Source organism: Sinocyclocheilus anshuiensis, unplaced genomic scaffold (genome assembly GCF_001515605.1).
Source record: "Sinocyclocheilus anshuiensis isolate Anshui unplaced genomic scaffold, SAMN03320099.WGS_v1.1 scaffold457, whole genome shotgun sequence".
Taxonomy (NCBI): domain Eukaryota; kingdom Metazoa; phylum Chordata; class Actinopteri; order Cypriniformes; family Cyprinidae; genus Sinocyclocheilus; species Sinocyclocheilus anshuiensis.
The window spans coordinates 4,504,330-4,522,122 of record NW_015537939.1 but is presented as its reverse complement, the minus strand read 5'-3'; the positions used below and the strand labels follow the sequence as shown (position 1 = coordinate 4,522,122).

Below are 17,793 nucleotides of genomic sequence, written 5' to 3'. Positions count from 1 at the left end.
ATATTATTAAATATAATAATTTTATATTATTTGGTAATGTAGTCTGACTACTTTTAGATTACTTTTGACCTAACTTGTTTTATCATATTGACTTGAATGGGATTGTTGTGTACCATATTGATAGTACACAGTTAATATGTATTAACATTTTATAGTTATGGGAACAAGAATGATATAAAATATAAAATAAGAAGAAAGTATATCAGTTAGATTAAGATTTTATATAAAATTGATATAAATGTATGTATATAAAACAAGTAATATTTTAAATTAAATTCAACATATAATACAATATATAAATATTTATAAAATTAAATTGTTTATCAGAAAACTTTTATATTCATATATTAAAATTTTATAGTAATGGGAACAAGTAATAATAATAAATTGCAAATAACAAGAAAAATGTATATAAATTAGAGATTTTGTTAGATAGGTATATGATATTGTATTTGTTATATAAAATAAATTGATATAAACATTATGAATTAATTTATTTGTAAATTATTTATCAGAATTAAATGTATATAAAAAGAGAGATTTAGATATGTTTGCGATATTTAACATATATGTAATATGTATTACATATACACACAAGAAAAAACTAATTTCGAATTCTTTTTTTTTATATTTGAAATTGCTTATCAGAATAACTCAACAAGCCAAACTCACCTTTGGTGTTGTAAATAATAGCCTAAATGTTGCAAAATATTAACTCTTTCAGCATTTTTGAAAAAAGTTGCCAGCCACCGCCAGCATTTTGATGATTTTCACTAAAATTTCATGGCCCCCAGAATATTACATTGTATGAATATCTGAACATGCAATGCATCAAAATAAAGAACAAAGCCTCTACTTTTAAACAGTTAAAAAAAGTTTTATTCTAGCTTCAAGCATTCTTTTTTTTATCAACACTTGAATGTAGGCAAGTATCACAAAAAAGCAACATTTTGTGCAAAAAGCTGAGAAAATTCACATTTTTTATCAAATACTACATCTGGCTCATATTCAGTAATATTATCAAAGCAAAGATGCAGTAGATGGCTTCCATCAGCACTCCTACAGTCCTTTACCACTTCCTGGATCGACATTTCACTCGGTAACATTAGCCAGTTTTCATTTATATGCTGTTTATTGTCGATGATTGCATTATTTGATATATGCTTGCATATGAGATCGCTCATTTCTGCATCTTCCTCACTTGTGTTTTTGATCGGGGCATTCTAGACTCGTTCAGGAGATGTGTAATAGCACCCCCGAATTTATAACCGTGAAAACACAGAAACCCAGAAAATTTCGTGTTTGGTGGGGAAAGAGTTAATTCATGGCTGTTGCGTAATATTTATGGCTGCTAATTTTCTCAATTCACCTGCCACTGGCCGATGTAGCAAAAGGATCATTTTAAAACCTTTTATTTGTAAACCTTTACCCTTTCTGTAAAGGTTTAAGTGATCAGTTACATGTCATTTCGTTCCTCCGAGCTGGAACTGAAGTCACATGATGATGAATGAAGCACCTGACCTGCTCAAACTATCTGTGTTTGTGTTGTTTTCACACACTGTCTCTCATATACTGTAGTTCATTAGTCTAGAGTAAGAGTGGTGGGTTATATTAGCTTGGTGGGAAGCAGAACAGGTTGTTATCTTCCAAGCATCTGTTTGTTCTGAGACCACACTGAGGTTTGTAATTACGACGCATATATAACCTAATCAGCTTAATTTGCAATTATAAACCTCCAGCACAACTTTAGAGTTGCTGCAGGAGAAGCGGGTGAGTGATAATTGCACAGAAGCTTTGGTGTGTGTGTGTGTGTGTGTGTGTGTGTGTGTGTCTGCACAGTTTTATAACTTCAGACACTGTGTAAGAGTAAATGTGTACAGATGCTTTTTCTTCTTCTTTTCATGTGTGCAAATGTAATATACATTTATAGCGAAGTGCAGTTAGGTGGTATTACAATACAATACTACCCAATATTCAAACCAACACTTTCCACATGAGCATAAAACTAATGTGACAAAAGCATAAAGCATAAAACTAATGTTAAATATATATACACACACACACACACACACATACATGTAATATATGCACTAACTAACCACTCAGTTCTTGCTTTCTTGTTTTCGCTTTTCTTTAGTTTTTAATTTTTGTGTTTGTTTATATGCTGTGTTTATCAATGTAATTTAAATATAATATTTCCCTAATGATTTCTAATGGATTGTTTGAATCACTGGTCTGTTGATTTGTCGTTCAGGTGCACAAATGTTTATGGGTAGTTTGGGTTTTTTGGTGGATGTAGATGTGGTTAGTTGTTAATTGTTCCTTGAACGTTTCTTGAATGTTTCATGTCTCATAAATTATTATAATTTGTAGAAATTCAAAATATCTGATCCTGTGCAATTTGTAATTTATTGTTTTGACACCAGAACTATTGAATTATTGAAAAATAATTCAAAATTACATAACATTTTTTAATGTAATTAGTCGAGAATAATCCAGTAGCCCAGAGGCAATTATTGCAAATGACCATATTTATTATTATTATATTTTCATTTATCATTTGTTTTTATAAATCATAATATCAATATAATTATATATATATATGTGTGTGTGTGTGTGTGTGTGTGTGTGTGTGTATATCTGAATACTTTCCGTACCCACTGTATATATATATATATATATATATATATATATAATATTGGTTCAGAGTTATTTGATTGACACCCCTGGAATGTGTGACAACCAATCAAAATCAAGAATTCTAAACTTTGCTTTACTATTGTACCAAGTAGTGAAAAAACACTTCAAGCTGATGTTTACGGAATTTTTTTTACAGTGTAGTCAACATTTGAAGTGGATCAAAACCTTTCATCAGAGTTGTCCTAAAACCTAAAACCAAAATGTGTTCTTGTCTTGGGACAACTTTGAACTGTTTTGATCCACTTCAGATGTTGACTACTGTTTATGAAAGTCTTCTAACAGGTGGCTAAGTTGTAAACCATGCTGTTTATCGTGTGTTTTTTGTAGCTGGTTGCTGGCAGCGTGGTGATGGCGTTTGAGGAGGTCTGTCCGGACCGGATCGACCTGATCCATAAGAACTATCGCAAGCTGTGTAACCTGCTGGTGGACGTGGAGGAGTGGGGTCAGGTGGTCATCATACACATGCTGACCCGATACGCCAGGACACAGTTTGTCAGCCCGTGGAGAGAGGTCAGCTACTGTCTGTTTGTTTAAGCACAAGTAGTATTTCATTATTATTTGACATATTTTTAAAGCTCAGAGATCAAATTTAGCGGTTTCATTTGAGCACAAAATTGCTGCTTGAAATTGACTCATCTGATTTTGATTTTGTTTTCTTTTTCAATGCTAGCTTTGAGGGTTTCAGGTAGGAAGGAGGGATTGAAAGGACTTTATATTGTAACTCTGACTGATTTTATGTAGACTGTAGTGATGGTCTCAGGAGAGAAAGTTGCTGGTGTTCCTTTGAATCATTTTTAGAGTTGGTTTAATGACCTCTGGATTTTTTTTTTTTAGATGTTTTTGTTCATTAATTGTGTGTATGATTGTAGGACGCTGTGTTTGACGAGAACAGTGAGAAAACGTTTTATGATTCAGAGGGGAGGAGAGTGGACCAGTCCAAACCGTACATCATGGATCCAGACCACAGACTCCTGCTCAGAAACACTAAACCACTGTTACAGAGCAGAAACACTGCAGTGAGTACACACACAGACACACACACAGTTTAAAGAAATATTCTTGGACCAAATCTGTCATGATAAAAACAGTAATTATACTATTATATTAAGTAACTTCTGCCATATTAAATATTGATACAATTATATTAATTTTGTATTATTATTATTATTATTATTTCAGTATTTATGTAAACTTAATATTGTAATATATAATGTTTATTATTTATTAATAATTACAATTTATTATTTATTATTTAAATTATTATTTAAAATGTTTTACATTGTTATTATTATTATTGTTAATTATACAAATATATTAGTCATTGCATTTAGTATAGTTTAAACATTTATATAATAAATACTAGTATAGCAAATATTATTAAAGCAGCATATATAATCATAAACATTTTGCCATTTTGAATATTTATACAACAATATTAATCATAATTATTATGTTTCATATCACTTCAATATTAGTTGATAATAATAATAATAATAAATGTATAAATTCTACACATTATATAGTGCAATTGATAATTCTATATAAGCAGTTGTTTTATTATTTAGGCCCATTATTTCTCCTTTTTTGCTTCTCAAAAGATAGATAAGGTTTTAAGACTTTAAGGTTTAAGGTTTAAGCCAATCATTGCTGATTTCATTCCTGTAGATAAGGTTTGCGCCATTCACAGCCGGTAGTTACATCCTTTCTTCTTTATTATTTCATATTTAATCTGTAATATTCCTTTTAAGACACTCACATACTCTCATTTATACACACATCTGCACTCTCCAGTTTTCTCGTTCTCCCTCTCTTATGCTCGTTCTTGTTCAACTCTGAGCAATAGCGAAGGCCTTCAGGATGCACCTGAGTGTGTGTGTGTTTTGTGTTTGAGTGCGAGTGTGTTTGTACATCAGAATATTAGCGTGAGACCAAGGCTGTATCAGACACAACTCCATCATGTTACACACACTCAGCCTTAGAAATGTGCTCAGAAAACGTTATTCCCTCCTACATCACACACACAGAGTGACTCGAGTGCTCCATCAACCTGGAAGCTCAAGGTCTGTGTGTATGTGTGTTTTTTGTAGTGTGTGTGTGTGTGATATGTTTTGATTAAAACTTGTCCTGCTTTGTTCTACACTCAGTCTGCACTCTGTCTTTATCAGCTCTCTCTCTCTGCTGCTTTAGCAGTTGATGTGTTGAAGTCTGCTGTCCTGTTCGTATATTGGGGTCAAAGTAATTTGGGGAAGACAAAATCATTACATACATTGAAGGCTTCCTAATCTATCACCATCTATCTATTTTTCAACCTCGCTCAAACCCTCCTCTTCCTCTTTCTCTCACTTCACATGTCTCTGGGACTCTCCACCACGTCTTCCATTAATCTGTCTTTCTTTCATGAGCTACTTTTTATGTCCACTCGTCTTTTTCTCACCTTTCTCTCCCTGTATAAAAACATACCATGGAAAAGGCATGATAATATTGTGTTTTAGTTTCTTGGTATCCTTTTAAGTAGCCATTTAACATTTAAAGGCATAGCTCTTCATTTGTAACATTAATCATCTCTCTTTGTCAGGTTGTGATGGCAGTATCTCAGCTCTACTGGCATTTGGCTCCTAAACATGAACTTAGCATCATCACCAAGTCTCTGGTGAGGCTCTTGAGGAGCCACAGGTAACATGCACACTATGAGAGAAATGAGATGGAGATGATATCAAGATCAAATATGTCAATCTAATTCCTGTTTTTGGTTTCACTCTCTGCTCTTTTAGGGAAGTTCAGTACATTGTGTTGCAGAACATCGCCACCATGTCCATTCAGAGGAAGGTACTACAGACTCACTGAAACTTTTATCCTGCTTTTCTCATGAAACCCGAATATATTATGAACAATGTTAAAGGGTTGGTTCACCCAAAAATGAAAATTCTGTCATTAATTTCTCCCTAGTGTTGTTCGAAACCTGTAAGACCTTCGTTCATCTTCGGAACACAATTTAAGATATTTCTGATGAAATCTGAGGGCTCTCTGACCCTCCCATAGACAGCAAGGTAACTACCACGTTCAAGGTCCAGAAAAGTACCAAGATGATCGACAAAGTAGTCCGTGTGACATCAGTGGTTCAAGTTACGTAAGTTACGAAGCTACGAGAATACTTTTAAAGTGACGTGACATGTGGCCAAGTATGGTGACCCATACTCGGAATTAGTGCTCTGCATTTATCCCATCCAAAGTGCACACACACAGCAGTGAACACACACACACCGTGAACACACACCCGGAGCAGTGGGCAGCCATTTTTGCTGCGGCGCCCGGGGAGCAGTTGGGGGTTCGGTGCCTTGCTCAAGGGCACCTCAGTCGTGGTATTGAAGGTGGGAGAGAGCGCTTTACATTCACTCCCCCCACCTACAATCCCTGCCGGTACGAGACTCGAACCCGCAACCTTTGGGTTACGAGTCCGACTCTCTAACCATTAGGCCATGACTTCCCCAAAGAAAAAGTATTCTCGTAGCTTCAGAGTTACAGAGTTCGTAGTTACAGTTGAACCACTGATGCCACACAGACTACTTTGTCGATCATCTTCGTACTTTTCTGGACCTTGAATGTGGTAGTTACCTTGCTGTCTATGGGAGGGTCAGAGAGCCCTCAGATTTCATCAAAAATATCTTAAATTGTGTTCCGAAGATGAACGAAGGTCTTACGGGTTTGGAACAACACGAGGGTGAGTAATTAATGACAGAATTTTCATTTTTGGGTGCACTAACCCTTTAATGATTTAGAATCAGTTAGGCCTAAATGTATTAGTCCATTTGGTAAATGCTGAGGTAAAATCAGAGGTAGGGATCAATTCTGTGAGAAATCATGAAATAAATCTCTAGGTAAGATGCAAGTTTAAATCAGAGGTAGTCTTCAATTCTGAGAGAAATCATGAGGTAAAATATGGAGCAAATTGCAAGATAAGATCTGAGGTAAAATCATAGGTAGGACATGAGGTAAAATATGAAGTTAATCATAAGGTAAGATTTGGCGTAAACACTGAGGTAAAATCAAAGGGTAGGCCTCATTTCTGTGGGAAATCATGAGGTAAAATATGAAAAGGGAAAAGGAATAGATGTGTGGCCAAGTATGGTGTCTCGTACTCAGAATTTGTGCTCTGCATTTCACCCATCCAAGTGCACACACACAGTAGCGAGTAGTGAACACAAACACACACACAGTTGGGGGTTCGGTGCTTTGCTCAAGGGTCTCACCTCAGTTGTGTTAACCATTATGCCACGACTGCCCCCTAAGTAAATCTTACGGTAAGATCTGAGGCCTCAATTTTGAGGGAAATCATGAGGTAAAATATGAAGTAAATTGCAGGGTAAGATATGGTGTAAACACTGAGTTTGGCTTCAATTATGTACTAAGGGTAGTATCTAACATACATTGAATTTATCACACATTTTATCTTCTGAGGCAAATGCTCAATTAAAATTTGAGGTAGAGCCAAATTAGTCCTGAAATGTACTGAAGTAATGTCTGAGAAAAAGCTGAGGTAAAATCTGGGGTATTGGTTGAGGGAAACACTGACTGAAAATCAGAGATACAAATTTGATGTAAATTAAGTATAATCTGAGGTGAATAGTAAGGGCAATAGTCTGAATGTAGAGTGGATCTAAATTTTGAAGTAAACTGAGACATTTTCTGTTAAAACTGAGGTATGCAGGTAAAAAGTGTGGTAAAGGGGAAAATGGCAAACACTCAAATCTGAGGTAAAGTCTTTAGGTAATCACTAAGGTTAAAAACAAGAATCTAAAGTACACACTACTATCTGAGGTAGCCCTGAGGTAATGGCTGTGCTGTTTTTAGGGAATGTTTGAGCCCTTCATGAAGAGCTTCTATGTGAGGTCTACAGATGCCACGCACATCAAAACACTCAAGGTAAAACATAGACTTACCTTCATTCAGTCTTTGTGTTTGTGTTGAAGTGCTGTGTGTACAGTAGCCTTGAAACGGTCGTCATCTGCTGCTGATGTTTTGTGTTTTCTCTGATGTTTTTCGCTTTTGTTGAAATCCTTTAGCTGGAGATTTTGACTAACCTGGCTAATGAAGCAAACATCTCCACCATACTGAGAGAACTCCAGGTAAATTTTAATAAATTACATTGATTCTGAAGGGGAAAAAACTGTTGAGATGAAGTCTGAGATAAATGCAGAGGTTTGAATACTTTTATGATGCCTAAAAATCCTGTCGGTTGACAGCTCGTAAGATTTAGAAACGCAGATGAGGAATAGCAGTTTTAAGCAGCTATATGTGTGTTCCAGACGTACGTGAAGAGTCAGGATAAGGCGTTTGCGGCAGCCACCATCCAGGCCATCGGCCGTTGTGCCACTAACATCTCTGAAGTGACCGACACCTGCCTCAATGGCCTGGTTCTGCTGCTGTCCAACAGAGACGGTAATCACACACTAACCTCACTGGAGCCTTTTGCTTTTGAAGTTATTGCTTAGTTAGCAGCAATGCTTCTGGTTGCCTCCAGATGGCAATATTATGAAGTTCAATGTTTTGTAGTGTAAAGACAAAATTGAGGATAAAGACAGAGCCATTATCTCCAGAGATGAAAACGTGAATATTCTTTCTGACAAATGCATGTCATAGTCTCAATATTTAAAAAAATATATATAAAATTATATGTATATGTGTAAAATTTTAAAATGTCAAAATATAACATTCATATTGAAAGGGGAAAAGAGAAAACGATTTGTGATTTATGGAAGAATTTCTTGAATTTAAATCATTCTAATAGAAAATCCATTTTTATTCAGAAACTATATTAATGGACAATTAAAAGGATTTCTCCTTGAATAATTGTAGAATTTTTTTGCCATACATTACATTGAAATATTCGAAATAATTGTTATTATTACTATTTTTATTATTATTTTAGGTATGTGTATATTTTTGCATGTTATTTTTTTTAAAGACAAAATTGTTAAATTATTGTAAACGATGTTTCGAAATTATATTGTAATTAATAATTGATTGATTTGTTGATTTTGCTATGAATGTAGCCATTGCTGCTCATATGGCATTAAATCATAAATAAATCTAAATATAAATATATAGTTGAATATAAATAATATTTAACATACAAATTGCATACAGTGTACAACTGGTAAAAGTAGAAAACACTTTTAAAATATAGTTTCTTAAATGTTTATAAGTGTAAAATATGGTAAACTGCAGCATTTACCTACAGAATGGATCACAAGGACTTGATTTATCTGATTTATCTGACTTGAAATAACTCCCTAAAGCTACTGTGCATATAAGAGAGGACATTTTTATGTAGGAGTGTGTGTATTAATTCCTCACCTCAAAATTGTAGTTAAGTTGCTGCTTAGTTACTCCTCAAAACATAGTATATTGGCTTATCAGTGTATTCATGTGTTTCTTCTCTTCATAGAGACTGTCGCATTGAAAAGGTACCGCCCCAGTGACAACTTTTGTTCCTTTTTTCTGAGTGTCTATTCATGCATTTCTTCTCTTTGTAGAGACTGTTGTTGCAGAAAGCGTCGTAGTCATCAAGAAACTTCTGCAGACTCAGCCATCACAGCACAGTGACATCATCAAACACATGGCCAAACTCTTCGACAGCATCACTGTTAGACACGAGTGCAATATCACACAACTGTAGTGTTATAGTGTGCAACTACAGTCTGATTCATATAAATGTAACACTTTGTGTATTTCGTGTCCATTTCCTCTTTAGGTCCCGATGGCGAGGGCCAGCATCCTGTGGCTGATGGGTGAATACTGTGAACACGTGCCTAAAAACGCCCCCGACGTCCTGCGAAAGATGGCCAAGACCTTCATCAGTGAGGAGGACATTGTCAAACTCCAGACGGTCAACCTTGCTGCCAAACTCTACCTGAGCAATTCCAAACAGGTCAAATCAAATCACACTTTGGGTGGGTGGGTGGGTGTTTTGGCTATGTTTTATCTTACTTTCTTTATCTCATACAGACTAAACTGCTGACTCAATACATTTTGAACTTGGGCAAGTACGATCAGAACTATGACATCAGAGACCGAACGCGGTTCATTCGTCAGCTGATTGTCCCAAACGAGAAGAGCGGAGCCCTGAGCAGATACGCTCGCCGCATCCTGATGGCACCCAAACCGGCTCCTGTCCTGCAGTCTGCCTTCAAAGGTAACAACCTTGCAAAGTCACATCGAGTCATTTGTATTTCTTTAGTGAATATATATACTTTTTTTGTAGTTGAGTACTGTATTAAGATTTTTAGTAAAATATTTTATCAGTTTATCAGAAATTGCTTTTTGCTATTACAGTCTTTGTAACAATTATTTTAAAAATGAATAAAACCGAAAAGTATGCAGGTTTTCAGGCCTGGAAAAGTATTAAAAAATAATTTAAATTTCTATAGTATTTAGATAAATTAAATATTTCAAAATATTTGTTGTTAGGTAGTAAAAAATTGTAGTAAAATTTTATCAGCTAAAAATGACAGTCGCTGTAAAATGCCTTTTAAAAATAAATGTAACTGCAAATAATGTAGATTTTCAGAATTGGGAAAGTCATACAGTGTTGTGTACATTTCTATAGTGAATATACTTTTTTTTGTGTAGCTAAGTACTGTAGAAACTGCAAATAATGTAGATTTCAGGCCTGGAATAGTGTTAAAGAGAGTCATTTAAATTTCTGTAGTGAACAAAATGTGGAGTTAAGTAGTAAAAAAATAGTCAAATATTTTATCATCGAGAAATTACATTTTGTTGTTGAAGTCTCTGTAAAATGATTTTTAAAAATAATTACAAATATTATATATTTATATTGTATATATTTTTATAAAATATATTATATTTATTTAAAAATAAATAAAATAAATAATTTAGTTTTTCAGGCCTGGGAAAGCCATAAAAGTTTGTTTCAGTTTTTGCATAATTTTTTTTATTTTTATTGCAAGTTAAGTAGTAAAACATTTTATCAGCTACAAATTACTTTTTGTATTTGCAAACTCTGTAAAAATTATTTTTTTTAAATGAATGAAACTGCAAAAGAAAATGTAGTGTTTCATGTCTAGAAAAGTCATAAATATAATTCTGTAGTGCACATAGACCCTTATGACTGGTTTTGTGGTCCAGGGTCACATATGATATAATATGAATAAACATAATTTCACAAGTGATGGAAATTCAGTGGTCATAAGCCAAGGGATGCCTGAAAGCATTCTGTGCAAGATTCGAACCTACAACCTTTCAGTTACCAACACAGATCTGTAACCTCTAGCCTATATTGCTCACCTTTAAAGCTTTGTTGCACGATAAAACAGCTGGAGCAGTTAAAAAAAAATCCAAAGCTGTCAGTTTCCCGTCACGCTCTGATTCTAAATGACACGACCACCTCTATATGAACTCAAGAGTTCTGCTGACATCGATTTCTCCCACTTCTCTCTTATTTCATCACATCATTCCATTCCAGCAGGGCTTCAGAACTGAAACACACAACACTGCCATGAGACTTCATCCCCGCAGGCCATGACAGCAGTGCTAACCCGTAAACATCAATACAGCACGCAGAAATACTCTGCAACCGATTCTATCAAATGGCACACAGTTATTTTTTCCCGTCTCTGAACTGGGCTTTTTTTTTTTTTTCCCGGATTAGGCGTGTGGATTTGTAGGCTACGCCTTCTGTTCCTCCTGCACGGAATTGTATTGTTGGATTTGGCATAATTTGATAACAGACAGTCGAATCTGGGCGTCCCGTCTGCCCCGTACACACCCACACGTCGATTTACTACTACCTCCTGTACGTTCACGCACTTCACCTGCAATCAAACAGGAGTAATTACGCTCACAAGCAGGAAAAGGGTGTTACTCATTTGCTCCTGTAGATACACGGATGGACGGATGGATGGATTTGGGTTTAGCGCGAAGGATGCGCTCTGTGTGATTGATGCCGGCTGTCGCTGGGGGTAATTTTTGTTGTGCTGAGTATCGTTCTCGGTGCTTGGTAAAGCGTGTCCCGCTCTTAATAGGAGGTAATAAAGTTCGTAAGGGCTGATTATGCTTCACTGTGATGAAACTCAAAGCGGCACGTCTTTGTGTGTGTTTTTAAGTCACGTGAAGACGCAGGTTGTGACATATGATCTGTGCGATGAAGACGAATCATCAATAGTCCGAATTGATAATCTACTGATTTCAAATCTGTGCTGCTGTTTCTGGCTCTAATTTGCTTTAATACAATTATTTCATGATTGTCCCCATGGTTACTATAGATTAAAATGAATTAGAATACTGAAACATACAGCCATTAGTCTTTATTTCATTAATGCGGTATAAATTTAGCCTATAACATTTGCGAGACATTTAACTGCTGCTGTCATTTTTATTAGTGGTGGTTTGGATGCGCTGCGTGCGGTGGCGTTTTTCGCTCATGTTTATATTCTGCAGAGCCGCAGTTATTATGAGTTCATATACCTTGGTTATTAAGGGACGTACCCGGCGTATTGTGAGAAGGGCACACGGGCAGATCTGAATGCCGTGGCATTTCTGCCAGTTTAATGTCAATTACCCAGCAGATCTCCTGAAGGCCTGTGCGGACACTTATTGCTTTTTTGTTTATTATGACTAAGAAATACAGTAATACCCAGAGTTAATAAACTAGAAGATCTGAGTTTATTAGTCTTTGACTGTCTGCTTGTTCAACACAGTAAAGTTTGTTTTCGAACACTTTTATGCCACATTTATGATGAAACTATAAAGGCAGCTGAATATTTATTAGATCATATTGGAGTAGATTACAGTAGATTCAACTTTATTGTGATATTATATACACACACACAATGACAATAACATTGAATCTAATCTAATATATACAGTATATAATCTAATCTACGATATAACAATTATAATTATATGCATGATTACATCCATAATTAGTATGAAATATTATAATTAATATTGTTATATTAATAATCTATTTAAAGTGAACATTTTTTAAATATATTAAAGTTGTGTTTCATATTATCTGGAAATATTTGCTAAATATTTTAAGTTGACACTTAATTTTTCTGTTAATAAAATATTATAATTTGTGGTTGATCTCATAATACCAGTGTTTAGAAAGCAAAATCAAATGGCATTTCAGGAAATTTTAATGTTTTATTTTTTTCTTTTGTATTTATACATTATTTTCTATTTTATTTATTAATTTATTTGTACTTGTACTTTAATTTTTGAATAACCTTCACTGAAAAGTTTTACCATTGAATTGATGTTTGTGTTAGTGGATGGCCAAATTAGCGGGTTTTGCTTTGATATTAAAATGTTAAATGTTTTTGGCCACTGCATAATATTTGATGGTATCAACATATAGTTACTGATCTATCTCTTGGTTTTCCTCTTTTGTCATTTTTTTTTCTTTTCAGATCGAGACCGGTTTCAGCTTGGCACACTCTCTCATACGCTTAATTCCCAATCCAATGGATACCTGGAGCTTTCTGATTGGCCGGCTGTCGCTCCTGACCAATCAGTGAGAATTGTGGAGGTAGTAGAACTGGTAAGACTCCCTTTTATTTTTAAAAGATAATCTTCACATAATGTTAAAATGTCTTGTGTAATAAAAGGGCCTTAGCATACAGTTCATTCACAGTGCAGTGATGTTACCGAGTCTCTAATTATTATGACCTCATTTCCTGTTCATTTGTGACTGGGGCAGGTGAAAGAGGCCGGAGCACCATTGCTTGGTAAATCCAAACCTGGCAAATCAGCTGAGAAGTTCTACTCTGATTCTGAGGAGGAGGAAGAGGAAGAGGGAAGCAGCAGTGAGGACAGCAGTAGCAGCAGCAGTGAAGGTAAAACATGAGCTTTGGCTTGTTTAGTGTAAAAGGATGTTTTAGCAAATTTGAGGTTTGTCTTAATCTGTTTTTGTGTACATGTAGAATCAGAAAGCGAATCTGAGAGTGAGGAGAACAGCGATGATTCGAATAAGAGCAGCTCCAGTGAATCAGACTCAGAAAAGAAGAAGAAAACTCTAAAAAACAAAAAACTACAACAGCAGAAGCCGGACAGCAAAGACAGGTACTGGTCTCACTCAGTGTAAAAGACCTCATTTAAATTAACCAGTCATGACCTTGCTCTGTTTCTGAGCCAATCACATTTATTCTTTCTAAACAAATTCCTGGTGGTTTTTAAATTTAATTTAAGATGTATAGCAAATGTACACTACTCAAAAAAGGTTTGGGGTCAGTAGGATTTTAAATTGTTTTGAAAGAAATTCATTTTATTTAGCAAGGATGCGTTATATTGATAAAAATTTTCAGTAAAACATAAAATGTTAAAAAAGATTTCCGTTTCAAATAAATAAGCAGCAAATCAGCATATTAAAATGATTTCTGAAGGATCATGTGGCATTGGAGACCAGAGTAATGATGCTGAAAATTCAGCTTTGCATCACATTTTCAAATAGAAACCACATATTTAAAATTGTTATTATATTTCACAATATTACTGGGGTTTTTTTCTGTATTTTTAAAAAATCTAATATATGCAGCCTTGCTGAGCATTAGAGACTTATTTCAAAAACATTCAAAAAATCTTGCCAGACACAGCATTTTTTCAATTAAATAGATGCATCACTTATGCATAAACCTTCATTAAAAGTCATGCATGTTTACTAAACACCCACTGAATGCTACCGACAAAGTAAGTGCACTGAATTCCAGCGCTTTATACTTGCACCTCATGCTATTGCCTATTTTGAAGTGTTTATGTGCATAAATGTATAGACAGATGGTATGCAAGATTGACTTTGGTCATTTTAACCGCATATATTGGGTGTGTTTTGCTCAAGTGTGTGCACAAGTGGATGCACAATGTACAAATTGGGTTTTATATATGTGCAGGAGGTAAATAATGTGTGTGTTCAGTCTGTGTGTTTGTGTGATTGTGTATGCTGCAGCATAAAACGTGACTAATAAAATGTGGCACCAATAATCTCCCCCTCCATCTGTTCATACGCACACATACATTCACACACTCTCTCTTTCTCTCGCTCACACACATGCCAGGCCTCAACAATAAGGATGTTTTTTCAGTAGTTTAACGTTTTCACTGGCCCCACCACAACTATGCAATTATTAGCAATGCATTTCTGTGTGCCAAAATAAACATTTGCATTTCATTGCATTTTTAGTTCGCTTAAGTTTCAAAATACATAAATATCTGTGAATTGAGTAGCTGTAATGCAACTCAGTAAGTTCATACATGCACATTTTGTTTTAAAAAGCAATGGTATCCAATGCAAATCATTTAATCAGTTTTTGATTTTGAACCCATTTTTACTGATGCTTCCGAAACTATCAAAAGTCACTTTTGCAATTTTGCTAACATAAGTAACAAGTTTAAAATCAGCAGAATATGTTTAGTTCATTACATAAACCCAAATGTTTACATTTGCAAGGCATAAAACGCACAAACATGATGACTTTTTCTATCCTGTCCACACAGAGTTTGCACTGTTAATTGTTGTGATGTAACGTTCCTGTAGTTGACCCTGCTGCCTTTATTAGAGGCGGTAATTAAACCGCTAACACACACACACACACTATACACTCTTTGCCTGTTTTGTTTGCTGTTCTGTCATTATTGTGCATAATTTAAGGCTCTCGCCTCCATCCTCAACTACCGTGAAATGCTCTCATTAATACACACACACAACCTGCTTTAATGCTGCCGTTGAACTGTGCACACTTCAGTTAGATGGTCTGTGTGTGTGTGTGTGTGTGTGTGTGTGTATGTGTGTGTGTGTGTCACTTGTTCTGAGCAAATGAAATCCAAAGGCCAAATTAATCCATCTAAACATTTTACAATTAAACATTAGGCTTGCTGCAAAAGACGGTGTTTTTGGTTATACTTGTGTTAAGCCGCAACACCGGTTACGTCATTTGCCTACCGCGGCACCGCCGCCCACCGTCGTTTGATTTTTTTATAGTAACAAAAATCATTTAGCCTAGTTCAGTCTTTTGTAAGCTATTTAAAAGCGAAGGAAAGCGAGAAAAAGAGGAAACGCCCCCGCCCCCACGGTGATACCGGTATTACCGGAGTTGTCACTCGTCGATTAACCGGTGGGAAAATTTCCTCACCGTCACAACCTTATTAAACATACATTATTCCCTCTGCTAATTTAGCCAACCTTCTCTCTTGTGCTCTCTCTCTGTATAAAACGACGTCCTGTTTTATGCTTGAATATTGAAATGTTCTTTAGTAATGGCTAATTGTTGAACAGTTTTTTTTTAGGTTGTCAAAAATGACCCGGGAATAAATAGTTAAACATGTTTTTACATCATTAATTGAAGTGTTTAGTGCATAAGAAACTCTTAAAATGTAGGTAATAGATGAAATTTAGAAGTGAAGTGTGTTTACTGGATGTTTTGCAGTTATTAATTTGTCTGGTGAACTCAAATAGTTCAGTTGTTTCTGTTTCTGTGTGTGTTTAACTCGAATAGGAAGCAGAAGAATGGGAACGCTGTAAAGGGTGAATCCAGATCCGAAAGTGAATCAGCCTCTGAGAGTTTCTTGTCTGAGAGTTCATCTGAATCCGGATCAGAATCTGGATCGGAATTCGATTCAGATTCAGACTCGGGAACAGGCCAGAAGAAAAACACAAAGTCTAAACCTGTGCAGTCTACACCAGTCACAAAGGTGAGAAGAACAAGAGAGTCCAAGCACACATGCTGAGTTGTGAGTATGAACTTGTGCTGTATATTAATCTGCATGTGTAACATCTGGCATCTATGTTTCTTTTCAGCAGGTTGAGAAAAAGGAAGTGTCTCTGCTTGATCTGGATGACTGTGAGTTGCTTTCCGTGTTTCTTTTAATTTCTCAGTTTTCTTCTTTTTGTTATAGTTTTGGTTTGATTATTTTGTGATATAATGGCTGTTTTCCAAACCCCAGTGGTCTACAGTGGTAACCCAGTCTGTGGTCTACATAGTGGTTTCTAAAGTGAAAATCCCATTCATTTTCTCCATAGGGGAATTGATTTTGAACGATAACTTATATAACTTTAAAGACCGACCTACTTTGAGCTACGAGCTTGTTAATCTGTGGTATATGCTTCTGTTGAAGCCATCAGCCTGCACTATTTCAACTTATTTTTAAAATAATCATGTTAAACCACATAATTCCTTGTGGAAAAACTTCATTACCCATGAGCTCCACCAAAATAACTTTCTACTGCCCTCCAACCTCCATGAAGCACTACGAATTATATAACAGAGCCAGTCTCCCTACACTCTTAAAATTATTAAATAGTGGTGTTTAGCAAATGGCTGCAATATAACAAAGAGTGAAAAATTGAAGGGGGTCTGAATACTTTCCGTACCCACTGTATATATAGCAATACATTTATAACACATTGTTTAGATATGTTAAATATGCAACAACTTTAAATCAGTAGTTTAAATCCCCATCTTTTTAGATTTTATTGGCATTAGCAATGCAGCATGGGATTGTAGTTCATTAAGTATATTAAGTACAGTTTTGTAGCTGACGATTTTCCGATTTTCATATAATTTGCTGCTTCAGATCATGTTTGTCATTGTTTGATTTGCCTTCTGGCTGGTTGGTTTGCTTCATGCCTTGTAACTCTTAAACAATTACTTTTTGTAAAATCCCTCTGAGAAAAAATACACACAAAAAATTGTTTGTCTTTAAAGGAGTCATATGATGCTTTTTTAAAGATCATTTTTGAGACTTTAGTCTTTGCAACTTTACAGATCTTCTTTATGCACCAAGAGCTTGTAACACTCCAAAGAGAAAGGAAAAAATTGAAATCGCATCATATGATCCCTTTAAGACTGGGTTGTGATTTGATACAGTAAATATGTAATCTGCTGTGTGAGTGTATGTGTAATCATATAAATACAATAGAATGTTGCTTGCTTATCTGTAAAGGATACATATGATGATGCCTCAACGTTTAGACAAAGCTGTGTACACTCTAAAAAATGCTGGGTGGTTTCAACCCAATGTTGGGTCAAATATGGACTAACCCAACTGTTGGGTTAAATTTTGGTTACATTTTTAAAT

The 17,793-nt window shown here is 35.2% G+C and overlaps 1 protein-coding gene across 1 annotated transcript in view; it reads left to right on the top strand.

Annotated features, from left to right (window-relative positions):
* Positions 1 to 17,793, top strand: part of LOC107662795 (AP-3 complex subunit beta-1-like) — a 52,592-nt gene that overhangs the window by 12,131 nt on the left and 22,668 nt on the right. Inside the window, exons 7-21 of the mRNA XM_016452908.1 lie at positions 3,028 to 3,210; positions 3,570 to 3,716; positions 5,276 to 5,373; positions 5,472 to 5,526; positions 7,549 to 7,620; positions 7,761 to 7,823; positions 8,004 to 8,136; positions 9,234 to 9,343; positions 9,452 to 9,628; positions 9,706 to 9,892; positions 13,134 to 13,264; positions 13,424 to 13,559; positions 13,647 to 13,785; positions 16,212 to 16,407; positions 16,517 to 16,556. Of these exons, the coding sequence (XP_016308394.1) occupies positions 3,028 to 3,210; positions 3,570 to 3,716; positions 5,276 to 5,373; positions 5,472 to 5,526; positions 7,549 to 7,620; positions 7,761 to 7,823; positions 8,004 to 8,136; positions 9,234 to 9,343; positions 9,452 to 9,628; positions 9,706 to 9,892; positions 13,134 to 13,264; positions 13,424 to 13,559; positions 13,647 to 13,785; positions 16,212 to 16,407; positions 16,517 to 16,556 (1,867 nt within the window). The remainder of the gene's footprint in view (positions 1 to 3,027; positions 3,211 to 3,569; positions 3,717 to 5,275; positions 5,374 to 5,471; positions 5,527 to 7,548; positions 7,621 to 7,760; positions 7,824 to 8,003; positions 8,137 to 9,233; positions 9,344 to 9,451; positions 9,629 to 9,705; positions 9,893 to 13,133; positions 13,265 to 13,423; positions 13,560 to 13,646; positions 13,786 to 16,211; positions 16,408 to 16,516; positions 16,557 to 17,793) is intronic.